The sequence below is a fragment of the Erythrolamprus reginae genome, chromosome 5 (assembly GCF_031021105.1).
Source record: "Erythrolamprus reginae isolate rEryReg1 chromosome 5, rEryReg1.hap1, whole genome shotgun sequence".
NCBI lineage: Eukaryota > Metazoa > Chordata > Lepidosauria > Squamata > Dipsadidae > Erythrolamprus > Erythrolamprus reginae.
The window spans coordinates 17922606-17939060 of record NC_091954.1 but is presented as its reverse complement, the minus strand read 5'-3'; the positions used below and the strand labels follow the sequence as shown (position 1 = coordinate 17939060).

Here is a 16455-nt window from a genome sequence, read left to right as displayed (position 1 = left end):
TCAGCAGATTCCACTGGGGGCAACACAGGCCTGCAGCATGTGGATGTCTCCTCCACATCCACAGTCCTTGGTGCAGGAGCTGGGCCAGAGCTAACCACAACAATGGGGAAGGCCCTTCTCTGTGGCAGCCCTGTCAGACATGGCTGGTCCACCTCCCAGCGATTAGGGCAACCTTCTTTTGGCGCTTGGCCTTCTTCTGGCCGGCAATTCTCTCGGGAGCACAGCAGCCTCGAACCCGTGAGCTCAAACTATCAACGCCAGTCTCAGCCTCCGCATGTTGGATTACAGGCTCATGCCACCAAGCCCAGCTGGATCTAGTTTAAGGCCCTCCTGATAAGATGGGCTAGTCAATTTCCTAGGAGGTTCTTCCCAGCTCTAATGAGGTGTAGCCCGTCTCTTGCTAGAAGCCCTTCTTGGAGATATTGTAGGCCGTGGTCGAGGAAACAAACTTCTTTTGGTGACACCATCTCCTTAGACAGTAGTTTATTTGTGGGATTTTGTGTTCTCTTGCCAGATGTCGTCCTCTTGTGGGTAGAATGGAAGAAAAAATAACCTGTGCACTTATCTTTTTGACTGTGTTGCCCAAGTGGCCACAGTCTTTCATTATTTGATTCATGTCTTTCCTTGTGTATTTGTTCCCGCATGGATCACCAGTAAAGGGTAGTAGTCAGTGGGCTTTTATATTTTGGTAAGGTTTTGCATTATGTCAGAGATTTTGGCTCCAGGGAGGCAGCACATCTCTCTGGTTTGATTGTCCAGTTTGTAGATGGTAGGTTCAGTTCCCCTGAGAATTGAGTCACCAATCACCAGCACAGTATATGTCACTCAGGAACCAGCTACCCCTGGAGATCCACACCACACCAATCTTCCTGGCCTTCCGGAAAGCCTTAAAAACACGTACAGTGATACCTTGTCTTACAAACGCCTCATCATACAAACTTTTCGAGATACAAACCTGGGGTTTAAGATTTTTTTGCCTCTTCTTACAAACTATTTTCACCTTACAAACCCACCGCCGCTGCTGGGATGCCCCATCTCTGGACTTCCGTTGCCAGCGAAGCACCCGTTTTTGTGCTGCTGGGATTCTCCTGAGGCTCCCCTCCATGGGAAACCCACCTCCGGACCTCCGTGTTTTTGTGATGCTGCAGGGGAATCCCAGCAGGAGAATCCCAGCAGCGCAAAAACGGGCACTTCGCTGGCAATGGAAGTCCGGAGGTGGGGTTTCCCAGCAAGGGAGCCTCAGTGAAATCGCAGCATTGCAAAAACACAGAGGTCCGGAGGTGGGGTTTCGAGGACTTTGGTGTTTTTGGAATGCTGCGATTTCACTGATGCTCTCTTCGCTGGGAAGCCCCACCTCTGTACTTCCGTTGCCAGCGAAGTGCTCGTTTTTTGCAATGCTGGGATTCCCCTGCTGGGATTCCCCTGCAGCCTCACAAAAACACAGAAGTCCAGAGGTGGGGTTTCCCATGGAGGGGAGCCTCAGGGGAAATCCCAGCAGCGCAAAAAACAGAAGCTTCGGCTGGCAAAAGGGGTGAATTTTGGGCTTGCACGCATTAATCGCTTTTCCATTGATTCCTATGGGAAAACATTGTTTCATCTTGCAAACCTTTCACCTTAAGAACCTCGTCCTGGAACCAATCAAGTTTGTAAAACAAGGTATCACTGTATTTCTAACAGTCCTGGGGCCGTTGAGCTGTAGCACTCTGCTCTGGCCCAGAATTGATGATTGTTTTTATTGATTGTTTTTATTGGGATTTTAATTGTTGCAGGAGTTGGGCGACTTATAAATTCAATAAAACTTAAACTTAACTCTAGTGGAATGGGGTGTAGATAGTGCATCATCCTGGTTCTTCTTAATCTCTCAGCAGTGTTCAATACCATTGATCATGGTGTCCTTCTTGCTGGCTTTGTTAGCTGGGAATGGATGGTAGTTTTTTTGTACTAGTTTTCCTCCTTTCTCTGAGGTCAATTCAATTAAACATGATCTAAGTATTGTCCACAAGATCATATGCTGCAACGTCCTGCCTGTCGGCGACTACTTCAGCTTCAAACCAAAACAACACAAGAGCACACAACAGATTTAAACTTAATATTAACTGCTCCAAACTTGACTGTAAAAAATATGACTTCAGTAACTGAGTTGTCGAAGCGTGGAACTCATTACTGGACTCCATAGTGTCATCCCCAAACCCCCAACACTTTACACTTAGATTATCTACGGTTGACCTATCCAGGTTCCTAAGAGGTCATTAAGGGGCGAGTACAAGTGCACTAGAGTGCCTTCCATCCCCTGTCCTATTGCTCTCCTATATCTCCTATACCTTTCTTCTATTCCTATATCCCTTCTTCTATTCTTTCATTGATATGTGTTTTTAATAGGAAAGTGAACACAAGAACAAGGGGACACAATCTGAAGTTAGTTGGGGGAAAGATCAAAAGCAACATGAGAAAATATTATTTTACTGAAAGAGTAGTAGATCCTTGGAACAAACTTCCAGCAGACGTGGTTGGTAAATCCACAGTAACTGAATTAAACATGCCTGGGATAAACATATATCCATTGTAAGATAAAATACAGGAAATAGTATAAGGGCAGACTAGATGGACCATGAGGTCTTTTTCTGCCGTCAGTCTTCTATGTTTCTATGTTTCTATTACTATATCTTCTTTTCTATTCTTTCTTAGATATATTTTACTATGAGTATCTCCTCTATAACCTTCATCATGTATTTTACTCTGTGTGTGTGTGTGTGTGTGTGTGTGTATGTATGTATGTATGTATGTGTATGTATGTATGTATATATATATGTATATAATCTCCACTAAAACTCTCATTGTGTATTGAACAAAATAGATAAATAAATAATAAATTCCAGTCAATGTTAAAGGGACTCATGTAAGGCTCCTCATTCCCAGTCCTTTTCTAGTTAACATTTACATAAGGCCACTGGGTGAGGTGATCTGCTGAATTGGGGTGAGATGTCACCAATATGCTATTGTCACCCATTGTTTATACTTCAGGCCTTTTTGAGTGATGCCTTGGATGTCCCAGAGTCTGGAGAGTGTTTTGTATAGATGGGATTAAATGGGCTCAGCCCAAGAAAAATTGAGTGGCTGTGGGTATTTTGGATGGATGGATGGATGGATGGATAGATAGATAGATAAATAGATAGGTAGGTAGGTAGGTAGGCAGGCAGGCAGGCAGGCAGGCAGGCAGGCAGGCAGGCAGGCAGGCAGACAGACAGACAGACAGACAGACATAGATAGGCAGATAAATAGACAGACAGACAAACAGACAGACAGGCTTATAGGCAGATAAATAGATAGATAGATAGATAGACAGACAGACAGACAGACAGACAGACAGACAGACAGAGATAGACAGACAGACAGACAGACAGAGATAGACAGACAGACAGACAGACAGACAGACAGATAGACAGATAAATAGATAGATAGATAGATATAGATAGATAGATAGATAGATATAGATGGATAGATAGATAGAAAGAAAGAAAGAAAGAAAGAAAGAAAGAAAGAAAGCACGAATGAACGAACGAAAGAACTGGTTCAGTTAATGCTGGTATGGGGGCACCACCATCTCTTTTTTTTGATTTTTTTAAATACAATAACTAAACCATGCTTAACCGTGAAAGGTGGGGGAGGTGGGGGGGGGAGACTTGTATTGTTATGTCTGAATTTGTTCCAACCATGAAATAAAGAGAAGGGACTTCATCCAAGGGAATTTCTGCAAACCAAAGACTGTAATTGTAATAATCCTTGACCTGAGTAGGCAGAGTGGGTAAATATGGATAGTAGAAATTGAGTCATGTTACTTCATGTGTTATTGCAGGTTTTAAAAATTTCAGTGAAGAAATCAGACATGATGCAGCCTAAGTTTTGATTCTACTTTTTCATGAATGTTATATTTTGACAGCTATTTAAGGGGGGGAAAAAGGCTGGGAACAAACTTAGAACAAATATTGATCTATATCCTGAGGAATGCTGGCAGGGAAATTATGGGAGTCCACATCTCTTAAAGTTACCACGGTTAAAATACACTGATCTATATAGAGTGCCTTCAAATTTATCATTTTGTATTTTTTGAGTTAATATAGTAGTTCTAAAATAGATTATTTTTTTAATTCCCATTTGAATGGGGATGGAATTGCTCCTTTATTCTCCTGTGCAGAGGCATATGCATTGATAGGCCACAAACATCAGCAGTGGTTCATTTTTAATGGTTATTGCCTTCTTCAAATTTCAGAGGATGCTAATAAATTTGGCAATATGAAAAAAATTGTACTTGCCCCCCTAAAATTATTGATTTGATTTGCTTTGCTTTGATTTTATTGGATTTGTATGCCGCCCCTCTCCGTAGACTCAGGGTGGCTAACAACAGTAATAAACAACATATGACAATCCAATATAAACAGTTAAAAACACTTATTGTAAAACCAAACATACATACAGACATATCATGCATTAAAATTGTAAGGCCTAGGGGGAAAGAGTATCTCAATTCCCCCATGCCTGGTGGCAGAGGTGGGTTTTAAGAAGCTTACGAAAAGCAAGGAGGGTGGGAGCAATTCTAATCTCTGGGGGAGTTGGTTCCAGAGGGTTGGGGCCCGCCACAGAGAAGGCTCTTCCCCTGGGTCCCGCCAAGCAACATTGTTTAGTTGACGGGACCTGGAGAAGGCCCACTCTGTGGGACCTAACTGGTCATTGGGATTCGTGCAGCAGAAGGCGGTCCCTGAGATAGTCTGGTCCGATGCTATGAAGGGCTTTATAGGTCATAACCCACACTTTGAATTGTGACCAGAAACTGATCGGCAACCAAATTATCATAAAACATTTTCTAACCTAATGCAAAATGTCATTTTATTTACTTACTTACTTACTTACTTACTTACTTACTTACTTACTTACTTACTTACTTACTTATTTATTTATTTGATTTTTATGCGCCCTTCTCCTTAGACTCAGGGCGGCTTACAACATGTTAGCAATAGCACTTTTTAACAGAGCCAGCCTATTGCCCCCACAATCCGGGTCCTCATTTTACCCACCTCGGAAGGATGGAAGGCTGAGTCAACCTTGAGCTGGTGATGAGATTTGAACCGCTGACCTTCAGATCTACAGTCAGCTTCAGTGGCCTGCAGTACAGCACTCTACCTGCTGCGCCACCCCGGCTCATTAAGCATAAAACATATCCTGGGGTCAGCTGCTGATGCTTGACTTTGTTATACAATTCAAGGCAGGTACGTCTCTGAAATATCTCCCTGACGTTTTAAGAACTATTTCACTGAAGTTCATTAGAAGCTCTGTCCTTGTTGAAAACCTTTAAGAATCTGGTAAGGAAATATGTCTGGAGCAATGAGTTGTCTAGCACGACTATAAAATAAACTATCTTTAGCTTACAGGTAAAATGGCGGCAGCAGATCCTTACATGAAAATTAAAATTGATCCTCAGAATCTAAAGATTCAGACGCATACTGTGGAGAAGTTGCTGGAACCCCTCATAATTCAGGTAGGCCACATCAAGAGAAAGTAGGTCGTGGGATGAGAAATGAAACTTGGAATGTTTTTCATGGTATGGATCATGTGGCATCTGGCACAACTTAGAAAACATACATAGAATTTTGGTTAAAGGAATCTTCAGGCCTGTACCCATTCTCACTGATGATATGTGAACTCATGCTTGACAATAATATCAGTTAGTCAGTTTATTACAGTTTTACAAGCCATGTGTCCAGGAGTGCTCTGTGAATGCTTATAAATCTATCTTAAGAGACAGTGGAAAAAACAAAACAAATTAAACTACATCTATAAAATAACCTGACTAGAATATGTGAGTAAAGTCCAAAAAGAGCAATCTATGTTGCTCAGAAACCTACTCTGAGGTTTCTGAGATTGGGAAACATTGGTCTAGGTCAAGGGTAGGCAAAGTTGGCTCTTCTATGACTTGTGGACTTCAACTCCCAGAATTCCTGAGCAATCATGCTAGCTCAGGAATTCTGGGAGTGAAGTCCACATGTTATAGAAGAGCCAACTTTGCCTACCCCTGGTCTAGGTAATAAAGTGGCATCTAAAATTATGGTAATTAAAATGTGATAATGACAATCATAAGAAACAAATTTTATCATCTTTTACAAACTACAATGGTTCACATGGAAAGTTACTAAATTTGAGCTTGTTTCATGTCATGTTACAACCATTAGACCAGTGGTCCCCAACGTTTTTTCCACCAGGGACCAGTTTCAGCAAGACAATTTTTCTATGGCCCGGTGCGGGTGGAAAGGGGTGTGGTTGGGGGGCGGGATTAAGCATGGTGGTCCTCCCCGCCCCTCTTTCCCGCCATTGCCTTGTGGCCAGCAGAACCTGCCTCCCAAGCCCTCTTGCCCGGCGGGAGGCGAAGCGCTGGAGGGAGGGGGTCAGGCCGGCCCTCCTGCCTCCCCCCCAGCCAAAAACGCAAAGGCATGCCACGGCAGAAGCTAAAAGAGGCTTGAGCCTCCCGGTCCTTCTTGCCCCCTCTGTCCCGTCCATCACCCTGCCTCCTGAGGCCTCTTGCCCGGCGGGAGGTGAAGCACTGGAGGGAGGGGGCGGCGGCAGGAGGGCCGGCAGCTGCTGACTCCGCGGACCGGTGCAACATGCCCCGCGGCCCGGTACTGGTCCGCGGCCCGGCGGTTGGGGACCCCTGCATAGACCAAGGCCGAATCAAGCCCACGGAGTGCTTAGATCTAGCCCGCAGGCCTGCCTGGAAATAGTGAAGGATTGGCCTGCAGTGCCTTTTCCAGTGAAAAGAGCGATCAGGATGGCCATTGCAGCCCTTCCAGGCTCTATTTTGGGTTATGGCAGTCTCCTACAACCTTCTGCTAGTGAAAGCAGAGCTTGGAGTGGCTGTGTGTATCTTCTTGAGCTCCATTTCCACTGGCAGAGGGCTGTAGGAGTCTATTATAGACAAAAACGAAGGCCGGGAGGGCTATTGTGGCCAAAAACAGAGCCCTGGAGAGCCATTATAGTCGAAAACAGAACCTCAGTTTATTCATTCATTCATTCATTCATTCATTCATTTATTTATTGTTAGAGTTGGAAGGGACCATGCAGGTCATGAAGTCCAACCCCTGCCTAAGCAGGAACCCTATAGCATCCTGGCCAATTGGCAGTCCAATTTCCTCTTTAAAATGTCCAGAGTATTGGAGTTCACAACGTCCGCTGGTAGGTTGTTCTACTGGTTGATCGTTCTGACCATCAGGAAGTTCTTCCTTATTTCCAGGTTGAATCTCTCGGTCAGCTTCCAGCTGTTGTTCCTCGTCCGGCCCTCAGTGTCCCGGCAATGAGTGACATCAAGCTGGCTACGCCGCCCGTCCCCTTGAGATCAGACACAACCCTGATGCGGCCCTTAATGAAATCAAGTTTGACACCCTGCATTAGACCATGACTGGCTAGGGAATTCTGGGAATTGAAGTCAATATATCTTAAATAGTTGCTAAGGTTGGGAAACACTGCAGTAGATGGTTGTAAAAAATCGATAGGCTTTAATGCATGTATATGGCTACCAAATTGACCTTTTTTGACCTGCTCCCTGCAGATGGTGGGCAGGCTTTTCTGTATGTTTGGAATTCACAATGCTTCCCTGGACATTATATTACATATTATATAATATATATATTATAATAACTAGCTTCATTTTATGGCCTAAGCAAAGACTGGAAGAATAATTTTGGTTTGCTATTCACAGATTGCTCCAAAACCAGTTAAATTAAACCAGTTAATTAGTTAAACTCAGGTGTGCCAAACACTTAAGGTCACCAACTACTTATGAAGTTTTAGATTGTTCATCAATCCCCCAAATTTATTATTCAAAAATAATTTAAGAAATACTACTTAATGTGCTTTCCCGAAAATAAACCCCTATCTTATATTTTTTTGAACCCTGAAATAAGTGCTTTACCTTATTGTCATGTATTCAAAAGCCCGATTGGGCTTATTATCAGCGGATTTTATTTGGGGGGAAAACGGGGTTGTGGCTGGTCTACGTACATCTGGCCACAGATTTCGAAGAGCGAGAGACGGATGCATATTGGTATCCTAGGCCAGCGTTCTTGACATCTGAGTCTGAGAGTGTTGAGGAGTTAGAGACCGAGGATCAATTAGAGACTGTAGCACCCTCAGTTATGGTATTAAGTGAGTCTGAAGAGGATGTGGAGGAGCCCATGTTAGATGCAAGAGTGAGGAGGACGATGTCCAGACATTAGTATTTGAGAAGGAAAGGGTCTTTGCGTTAGTAGCTCTTTGGGATTTTTGGCCACGCCTTGTCCCTATATAAGCAACAGGCTTGGAAGAAGTGTAGCAAACAACATTTGAAAAATCATGACTGTGTATGAGCTCCAAAGTTCCAGGAACACTTAATGCTTTCAGATCCTCTAACTCATGTAAGCTGCATTTGCTGAAAAGACTCTGGAGAAACTATAAGTTTAGTTGATTGACAGAATCACTGCAAAGGAATTCTCCCTAATGAGTTTGGGCTTCTGGCCCGGGACCTATTCTTATCTCAGAGACTAATAATAATAATAATAATAATAATAATAATAATAATAATAATAATAATAATAATAATACTTAAGCTGGGAACAATGCCAGAATGGACTAATTTTGAGTTGAAACTATTAACATTTTTCACCTGAACGTTTTATAATCATTTTTTTCCTATTCTGCTTTGAGTGTGTGTATGTTAATTTGCGTTGTGGCCTGCCTAGACAGAACAGTAGTATGAGCCACAACAATAATGACAACAACAATAGTTGGTCACTTTCATTTTTGCTATTGATCACTTTGGAGTACCTGGCTGTAAACAGTGCTTGATGTACTGTGTTCCCCAAAATAAGACCCTGTCTTATATTTTTTTTGAACCCTGAAACAAGCGCTTGCCTTATTCCTATGCACTCACAAGCCCAATTGGGCTTATTGTCAGGGGATATCTTATTTTGGGGAAAACAGGGTATAAAAAATCCTATTCTGTGCTGTGTTATATTTCTATTAAAATTACTTCCACAAAAGTATGAATAATCATGAATAATTTCATGTTTCACTGAAATTTAATAGATTTACCTGGATAGTTAATTTTATCATGTTTAAAACCTATCTTCCATCCATATTGCCAAGAAATTGACTTCTTCCTTCTTTAGATAAGTCCATTTTAAAAGTCATTACTGTATATCTGCAGAGATAAACCACCTGATCCACTACAAAAACTGCTGTTTTAATCTGTTTGCCAGCAACTTCCCAATATAAAGCATTCAGCATTCCTTTCCCATAGGATAATTTTAAAAAATATACCATAGTTTAATCCTTGCAGGAACTGCTGTGTTTATTATGCCTCTGTCTGTTATAAATTCATTCCTTTCCAAAGCATTTCAATCTTCTTATACAGTCCTCAGTGTACACTTAAAAACTTGGCTTGTTTTCAGCCTCAATTTCTTTTCAATTTTGACATGCTGATGAATTGCAAAACTAGTTTGCATGGATGTTTATCCTCTGACATATTTTAATTCTATAATTTCACCTGTTCCAAGTGAAAAGGGGAATCCTAGCTTGTAACAATGCAATGATGAATTACATGTTGTCGTTTTATAATCCCCATAATTTTAAATAATTACATTATTGGAACAAAGCAGCATTCTAAAAATGTGAGACATAACGAGGGTTATGGAGGGAAATGTCCATAACTCCCTATTCTGTATTTCAGGACAATTGTGAATTTGCTATTTTATTAAAATACTATTTCACTTCCCTCCAACAGTTCTCACACCTCAGATATTAAAAATGTAGTTTCATTAAAAAATACTCTTAAAATGAAAAACCATATTTCCCTTTAACTTAGCATAGCAGAGGAAAAGGTTTTAATAATCAGCGGATAACTTTAAAGTTGTCTTGGGAATCAAAATTAAACTTTAAATAGATCGTGTTGCTCACAGATGCCACCACCTCTTGCATCATTAATTCAGTGGAGTAATTTATAGCCAATTCTCTTCTTCCAACCCTGGCTGCATTCACATATCACACAAAGCTATAAAGTGGTTCTTTCATATTTGGCTGGCCTGTTTGGAGTTTGGAAACCATGATTTTAGACAGTGCTTCCCTGCATTGTATAAATTACGCCAAATCTGTTAACATAGACTGACGGCAGAAAAAGACCACATGGTCCATCTAGTCTGCCCTTATACTATTTCCTGTATTTCATCTTACAATGGATATTTGTTTATCCCAGGCATCTTTAAATTCAGTTACTGTGGATTTACCAACCACGTCTGCTGGAAGTTTGTTCCAAGGATCTACTACTCTTTCAGTGAAATAATATTTTCTCACGTTGCTTTTGATCTTTCCCCCAACTAACTTCAGATTATGTCCCCTTGTTCTTATGTTCACTTTCCTATTAAAAACACTTCCCTCCTGAACCATATTTAACCCTTTAACATATTTAAATGTTTCGATCATGTTCCCCCTTTTCCTTCTGTCCTCCAGACTATACAGATTGAGTTCATTAAGTCTTTCCTGATAAGTTTTATGCTTAAGACCTTACACCATTCTTGTAGCCCGTCTTTGGACCCGTTCAATTTTGTCAATATCTTTTTGTAGGTGAGGTCTCCAGAACTGAATACAGTATTCCAAATGTGGTCTCACCAGCGCTCTATATAGCGGGATCACAATCTCCCTCTTCCTGCTTGTTATACCTCTAGGTATGCAGCCAAGCATCCTACTTGCTTTTCCTACTGCCCGACCGCACTGCTCACCCATTTTGAGACTGTCAGAAATCACTACCCCTAAATCCTTCTCTTCTGAAGTTTTTGCTAACACAGAACTGCCAATGCAATACTCAGATTGAGGATTCCTTTTCCCCAAGTGCATTATTTTACATTTGGAAACATTAAACTGCAGTTTCCATTGCTTTTACCATTTATCTAGTAAAGCTAAATCATTTACCATATTACAGACCCCTCCAGGAATATCAACCCTATTGCACACTTTAGAGTCATCGGCAAATAGGCAAACCTTCCCTACCAAACCTTCCCCTATGTCACTGACAAACATATTAAAAAGAATAGGACCCAGAACAGACCCTTGTGGCACACCGCTTGTAACCTGTCTCTGCTCAGAATACTCGCCATTAACAATAACTCTCTGATGTCTACACGTCAGCCAGCTTGAAATCCACTGAACTATCCAGGGATTAAGTCCAATCTTCACTAATTTATCTATCAGCTCTTTATGTGGAACCGTATCAAAGGCTTTGCTGAAGTCCAGATAGGCAATATCCACGGCACCACCTTGATCCAACACCTTTGTGACATAGTCAAAGAAATCAATGATATTAGTCTGACATGATTTGCCTTCAATTAAAATATTTTTTTTCTTTGGGCAATCACAAGTACTTTTTACCGAGTTATAACAGGGACATTTAAATTGACTTAAAAGTGTTCTACTGCATTGGGTAAAAAGGACTTTCTGATAATTTGGGGCAAAGGATGTAAAATGTTTGGGAAACCCTGGTCTAAGTCTTAGAATTCCACGTGGATTCATAAATTATTTAGGTGAAAGATGGAGGGGTTTCTAACTTACCTCACCGCTGGTTTGCTTTGTCCTACACCATGTGTGCAGAAGCAAAAAGCAGCAAAAAAAAAAAAAAGAGAGATGGTGGCGTCCACGGAAAGGCAGAATTGGCTCTATGATGTTATCACTGGTTTACTACCGGTTCTATAGAACCGGTGCAAACCGAGAGGAACCCACCTCTGCTGAGAGGTTAGAGGAAGATTTCATCAAATTTGAAGATGACACTAAATTTGTATGCCGCCCTGAGTCTGCGGAGAGGGGCGGCATACAAATCCAATAAATAAGTAAGTAAGTAAGTAAGTAAGTAAGTAAATATGTAAGTAAGTAAGTAAGTAAGTAAGTAAGTAAGTAAGTAAGTAAGTAAGTAAGTAAATAAATAAATAAATAAATAAATAAATAAATAAATAAATAAATAAGCAGGAACAGTCAACACTCCAGACGATAGGCTCAAACCCCAGATGGATCTTGATAAACCTGAACAGTGGGCCTATCTAACAAAATGAAATTCAGTGTAGAGAAAAGTAAGATTTTACACTTAGGAAAGAAAAATCAAATGTACAGGCACAGATTAAGTGAAACCTGGCTCCATAGCAGCCACTGTGAGAGGGATCTCAGAGGCCTAATGGAGAATAAAATATGAGCCAGCAGCTTGTGGCAGAGCCAACAGTATCCTAGATTGCATTAGCTGTGGGTTGACTCAAGTAGACTCAAGATCATGTGAAGTATTAGTATCAGTTTATAAAGCATGTTATAAAATAATGCAGAGGGGGGGTTTCAGCAGCTTCTGACCATTTCTGGAGAACAGGTAGTGGAAATTTTGAGTAGTTTGAAGAACTGGTAAATACCACATCTGACTGGCCCCACCCCCATCTATTCTCTGCCTCCCGAGTCTCAACTGATCATGGGGGAAATGATATTTTATTTATTTATTTATTTATTTATTTGTTTGTTTATTTGTTTATTTGTTTATTTGTTTGTTTGATTTGTACGCCGCCCCTCTCCGAAGACTCGGGGCGGCTAACAACAATAAAGAAAACAATGTAACAAATCTAATATTAAAAAATAATCTTAAAAACCCCAATTTAAGAGACCAATCATACAAACAAGCATACCATGTATAAATTCTATAAGCCTAGGGGGAAGGGAAAAAATTTCAATTCCCCCATGCCTGACGACAGAGGTGGGTTTTAAGGAGCTTGCGAAAGGCAAGGAGGGTGGAGGCAACTCTGATATCTGGGGGGAGCTGGTTTCAGAGGGTCGGGGCCGCCACAGAGAAGGCTCTTCTCCTGGGTCCCGCCAAATGACATTGTTTAGTTGATGGGACCCGGAGAAGGCCAACTCTGTGGGACCTAACCGGTCGCTGGGATTCGTGTGGCAGAAGGCGGTCCCGGAGAATTTGCAGTAACCTTCCCTTGGAGTGGGGTGGGAATGAAGATTTTACAGTATCCTTCCCCTGCCCTGCCCACCAAGCCACGCCCACCAAACCATTCCACACTTTCCAAGCCACACCCACAGAACCCATAGTACAATTTTTGAATCCCTCCACTGAAACAATGGATGGAAATTAATCAAGGAGAGAAGCAACCTAGAATTGAGAAGAAATTTCCTAACAGTGAGGACAATCAACCAATGGAACAGCTTGCTTTCAGACATTATGGGTGCTCCATCATTGGAGATTTTCCAGTTCTATGCTGTAATTCTCCTCTGTGGGCTGATGGTTGGTGGGGGATGGATACTTCTTGAAGCACCCTGCTGGCCAAAATAGTGCACGGAGGCCTAAGTGTACCCTCATGTCCCATTGGGCTGCAACAAACATTGCTATTTCCAGACCGGCTCCAAAGGCCAGATTTAAGCACCCTGCAGGCTGCTTTCGGTCTGCGGGCTTTGAGTTTGACACCCCATTCTATGTGGATATGTCACTGTTATGTGCTGACAATCACATGACATGGTCCTTAAGTTGGATCTTACTCGCTGCTGATATCTCAGTGCCACTTTAGATAGATAGATAGATAGATAGATTTTTATTGGCCAAGTGTGATTGGACACACAAGGAATTTGTCTTGGTGCATATGCTCTCAGCGTACATAAAATAAAATATACATTTGTCAAGAATCATGTGGTACAACACTTAATGATTGTCATTGGGGTCAAATAAGCAATGAAGAAGCAATATTAATAAAAATCTTAGGATATAAGCAACAAGTTACAGTCATACAGTCAACATGGGAGGAAATGGGTGATAGGAATGATGAGAAAAACTAGTAGAATAGAAGTGCAGATTTAGTAGAAAGTCTGACAGTATTGAGGGAATTATTTGTTTAGTAGAGTGATGGCGTTCGGGAAAAAACTGTTCTTGTGTCTAGTTGTCTTGGTGTACAGTGCTCTGTAGCGACGTTTTGAGGGTAGGAGTTGAAACAATTTGTGTCCAGGATGTGAGGGGTCAGTAAATATTTTCCCCACCCTCTTTTTGACTCGTACAGTATACAGGTCCTCAATGGAAGGCAGGTTGGCAGCAATTGTTTTTTCTGCAGTTCTAATTATCCTCTATGTCGGTCTTGTTGGGTTGCAAAACCAAACCAGACAGTTATAGAGGTGCAGATGACAGACTCAATGATTCCTCTGTAGAACTGTATCAGCAGCTCCTTGGGCAGTTTGAGCTTCCTGAGCTGGCGCAGAAAGAACATTCTTTGTTGTGCTTTTTTGATGATGTTTTTGATGTTAGGTGACCATTTTAGGTCTTGAGATAGGATGCAGATCCAGAACAGCACTGCAGAAATGAAGATGTGGGTCTTTCCTTTGTGTTTTAGGTGACCACATTAATGAATTGCCCCCAGAATCCTTCTGGCAAGAAAAAAGGATGTTCCAAAAGAGCTCATGTAATTCTTGCTTCTGTGGAAGAAGCTACTTGGAACTTGTTGGATAAAGGGGAGAAAATTGCCAAAGAGGCTCCTGTCCTTATGGAAGAACTGAATGCTGCTCTCCTCGAGGTTCGCAAAGAAAGTAAGCCTGCTTTTACTGACAATGATATCACTGCTTCAACGGCTACATCTTTTCTTTAGCCCTTCCAATAATATGTTTTATGATCTCTGTTTTGTTCCCCAAGGATGGTTTTTTTAAAAAAAAAAAATTCAGGTCCCAAAATAATAGAGACATCTGCCTGTCTGTTTGATATTATGCTCTTCTCTATTTAGCCAGACTTGCTAGTAGATCAGATTTACAATCCTGGGTCTAGAAAGCCTAGAACTACGACGCCTTAAACATGATCATATGCTGCACAAGATCATATGCTGCAACATCCTGCCTGTCAACGACTACTTCAGCTTCAACCGCAATAACACAAGAGCACACAACAGGTTCAAACTTAATATCAACCGCTCCAAACGGGACTGGTTATGACCCAGGGTGACTTCCACTTGCATGCGTACCCCATCATGTCACACAAAACCCCTGGAAATGACCCTCTGCACATGCCCAAAATAATAATAATAATAATAATAATAATAATAATAATAATAATAATAATTATTATTATTATTTATTAGATTTGTATGCCGCCCCTCTCCGAAGACTCGGGGCGGCTCACAGCAACGATAAAAACAATATTATACAGGCACAAATCTAATATTAAAAAAAACTAAAAACCCTATCATAATTAAAAACCAAACAGCACATACATACCAAACATAAATTATAATAAGCCTGGGGGAAAGGTGTCTCAGATCCCCCATGCCTGGCGGTATAGGTGGGTCTTAAGTAGTTTACTGAAGACAAGGAGGGTGGGAGCAATTCTAATCTCCGGGGGGAGTTGATTCCAGAGGGCCGGGGCTGCCACAGAGAAGGCTCTTCCCCTGGGGCCCGCCAGACGACATTGTTTAGTCGACGGGACCGGGAGAAGGCCAACTCTGTGGGACCTTATCGTCCGCTGGGATTCGTGCGGTAGCAGGCGGTTCCGGAGGTATTCTTGTCCAATGCCATGTAGGACTTTAAAGGTCATGACCAACACTTTGAATTGTGACCGGAAACTGATCGGCAGCCAATGCAGACCACGGAGTGTTGTAGATACGTGGGCGAATCTGGGAAGCCCCACGATGGCTCTCGCGGCTGCGTTCTGCACGATCTGGAGTTTCCGAACACTTTTCAAAGGTAGCCCCATGTAGAGAGCGTTGCAGTAATCGAACCTTGAGGTGATAAGGGCATGAGTGACTGTGAGCAATGACTCCCTGTCCAGATAGGGCCGCAACTGGTGCACCAGGTGAACCTGGGCAAACGCCCTCCTTGCCACAGCCGAAAGATGATGTTCCAATGTCAGCTGTGGATCGAGGAGGACGCCCAAGTTGCGAACCCTCTCTGGGGGGGTCAGTAGTTCCCCCTCCAGGGTAATGGATGGACAGATGGAATTGTCCTTGGGAGACAATACCCACAGCCACTCCGTCTTGTCTGGATTGAGTTTGATTGTGAATGCGCAGAGGGGGTTTTCTTGCAGGCTGTGCTGACTGGAGGACTGGTTCGGGAGCGTAGATTGCTGATCATTGCTACCAGTTCGGCGAGCGGGGGTAAATTTCTGCTACCAGTCCTAAAGAACCAGTTCAAAGCAGCAGCAGCCCACCACTGTTATGATCTGGATTCAACATTCCAATGGTTGTGCCCATCCTCTGCGGTCACATAACCAAACCTCAGCCACTCAGTGGCATTTGTTTAACAGCTATAGTGTTCACTTATCAATTGATGCAAAAAAACTTTATAAAATTGAGTTTGTTTATTTATTTATTTATTTATTTATTTATATGATTTGTATGCCGCCCCTCTCCGCAGACTCGGGGCGGCTAACAACAGTAATAAAACAGT

General features: G+C 42.1%; 1 protein-coding gene across 4 annotated transcripts in view; it reads left to right on the top strand.

Annotated features, from left to right (window-relative positions):
- The window catches only part of CTNNA3 (catenin alpha 3), a 1220185-nt gene that overhangs the window by 4279 nt on the left and 1199451 nt on the right, over positions 1-16455 (top strand). For all 4 annotated transcript variants that reach the window (XM_070752167.1, XM_070752166.1, XM_070752168.1 and 1 more), the window contains exons 2-3: positions 5417-5530; positions 14418-14610. In XM_070752167.1, the coding sequence (XP_070608268.1) occupies positions 5429-5530; positions 14418-14610 (295 nt within the window). In that variant the 5' untranslated portion in view covers positions 5417-5428. The remainder of the gene's footprint in view (positions 1-5416; positions 5531-14417; positions 14611-16455) is intronic.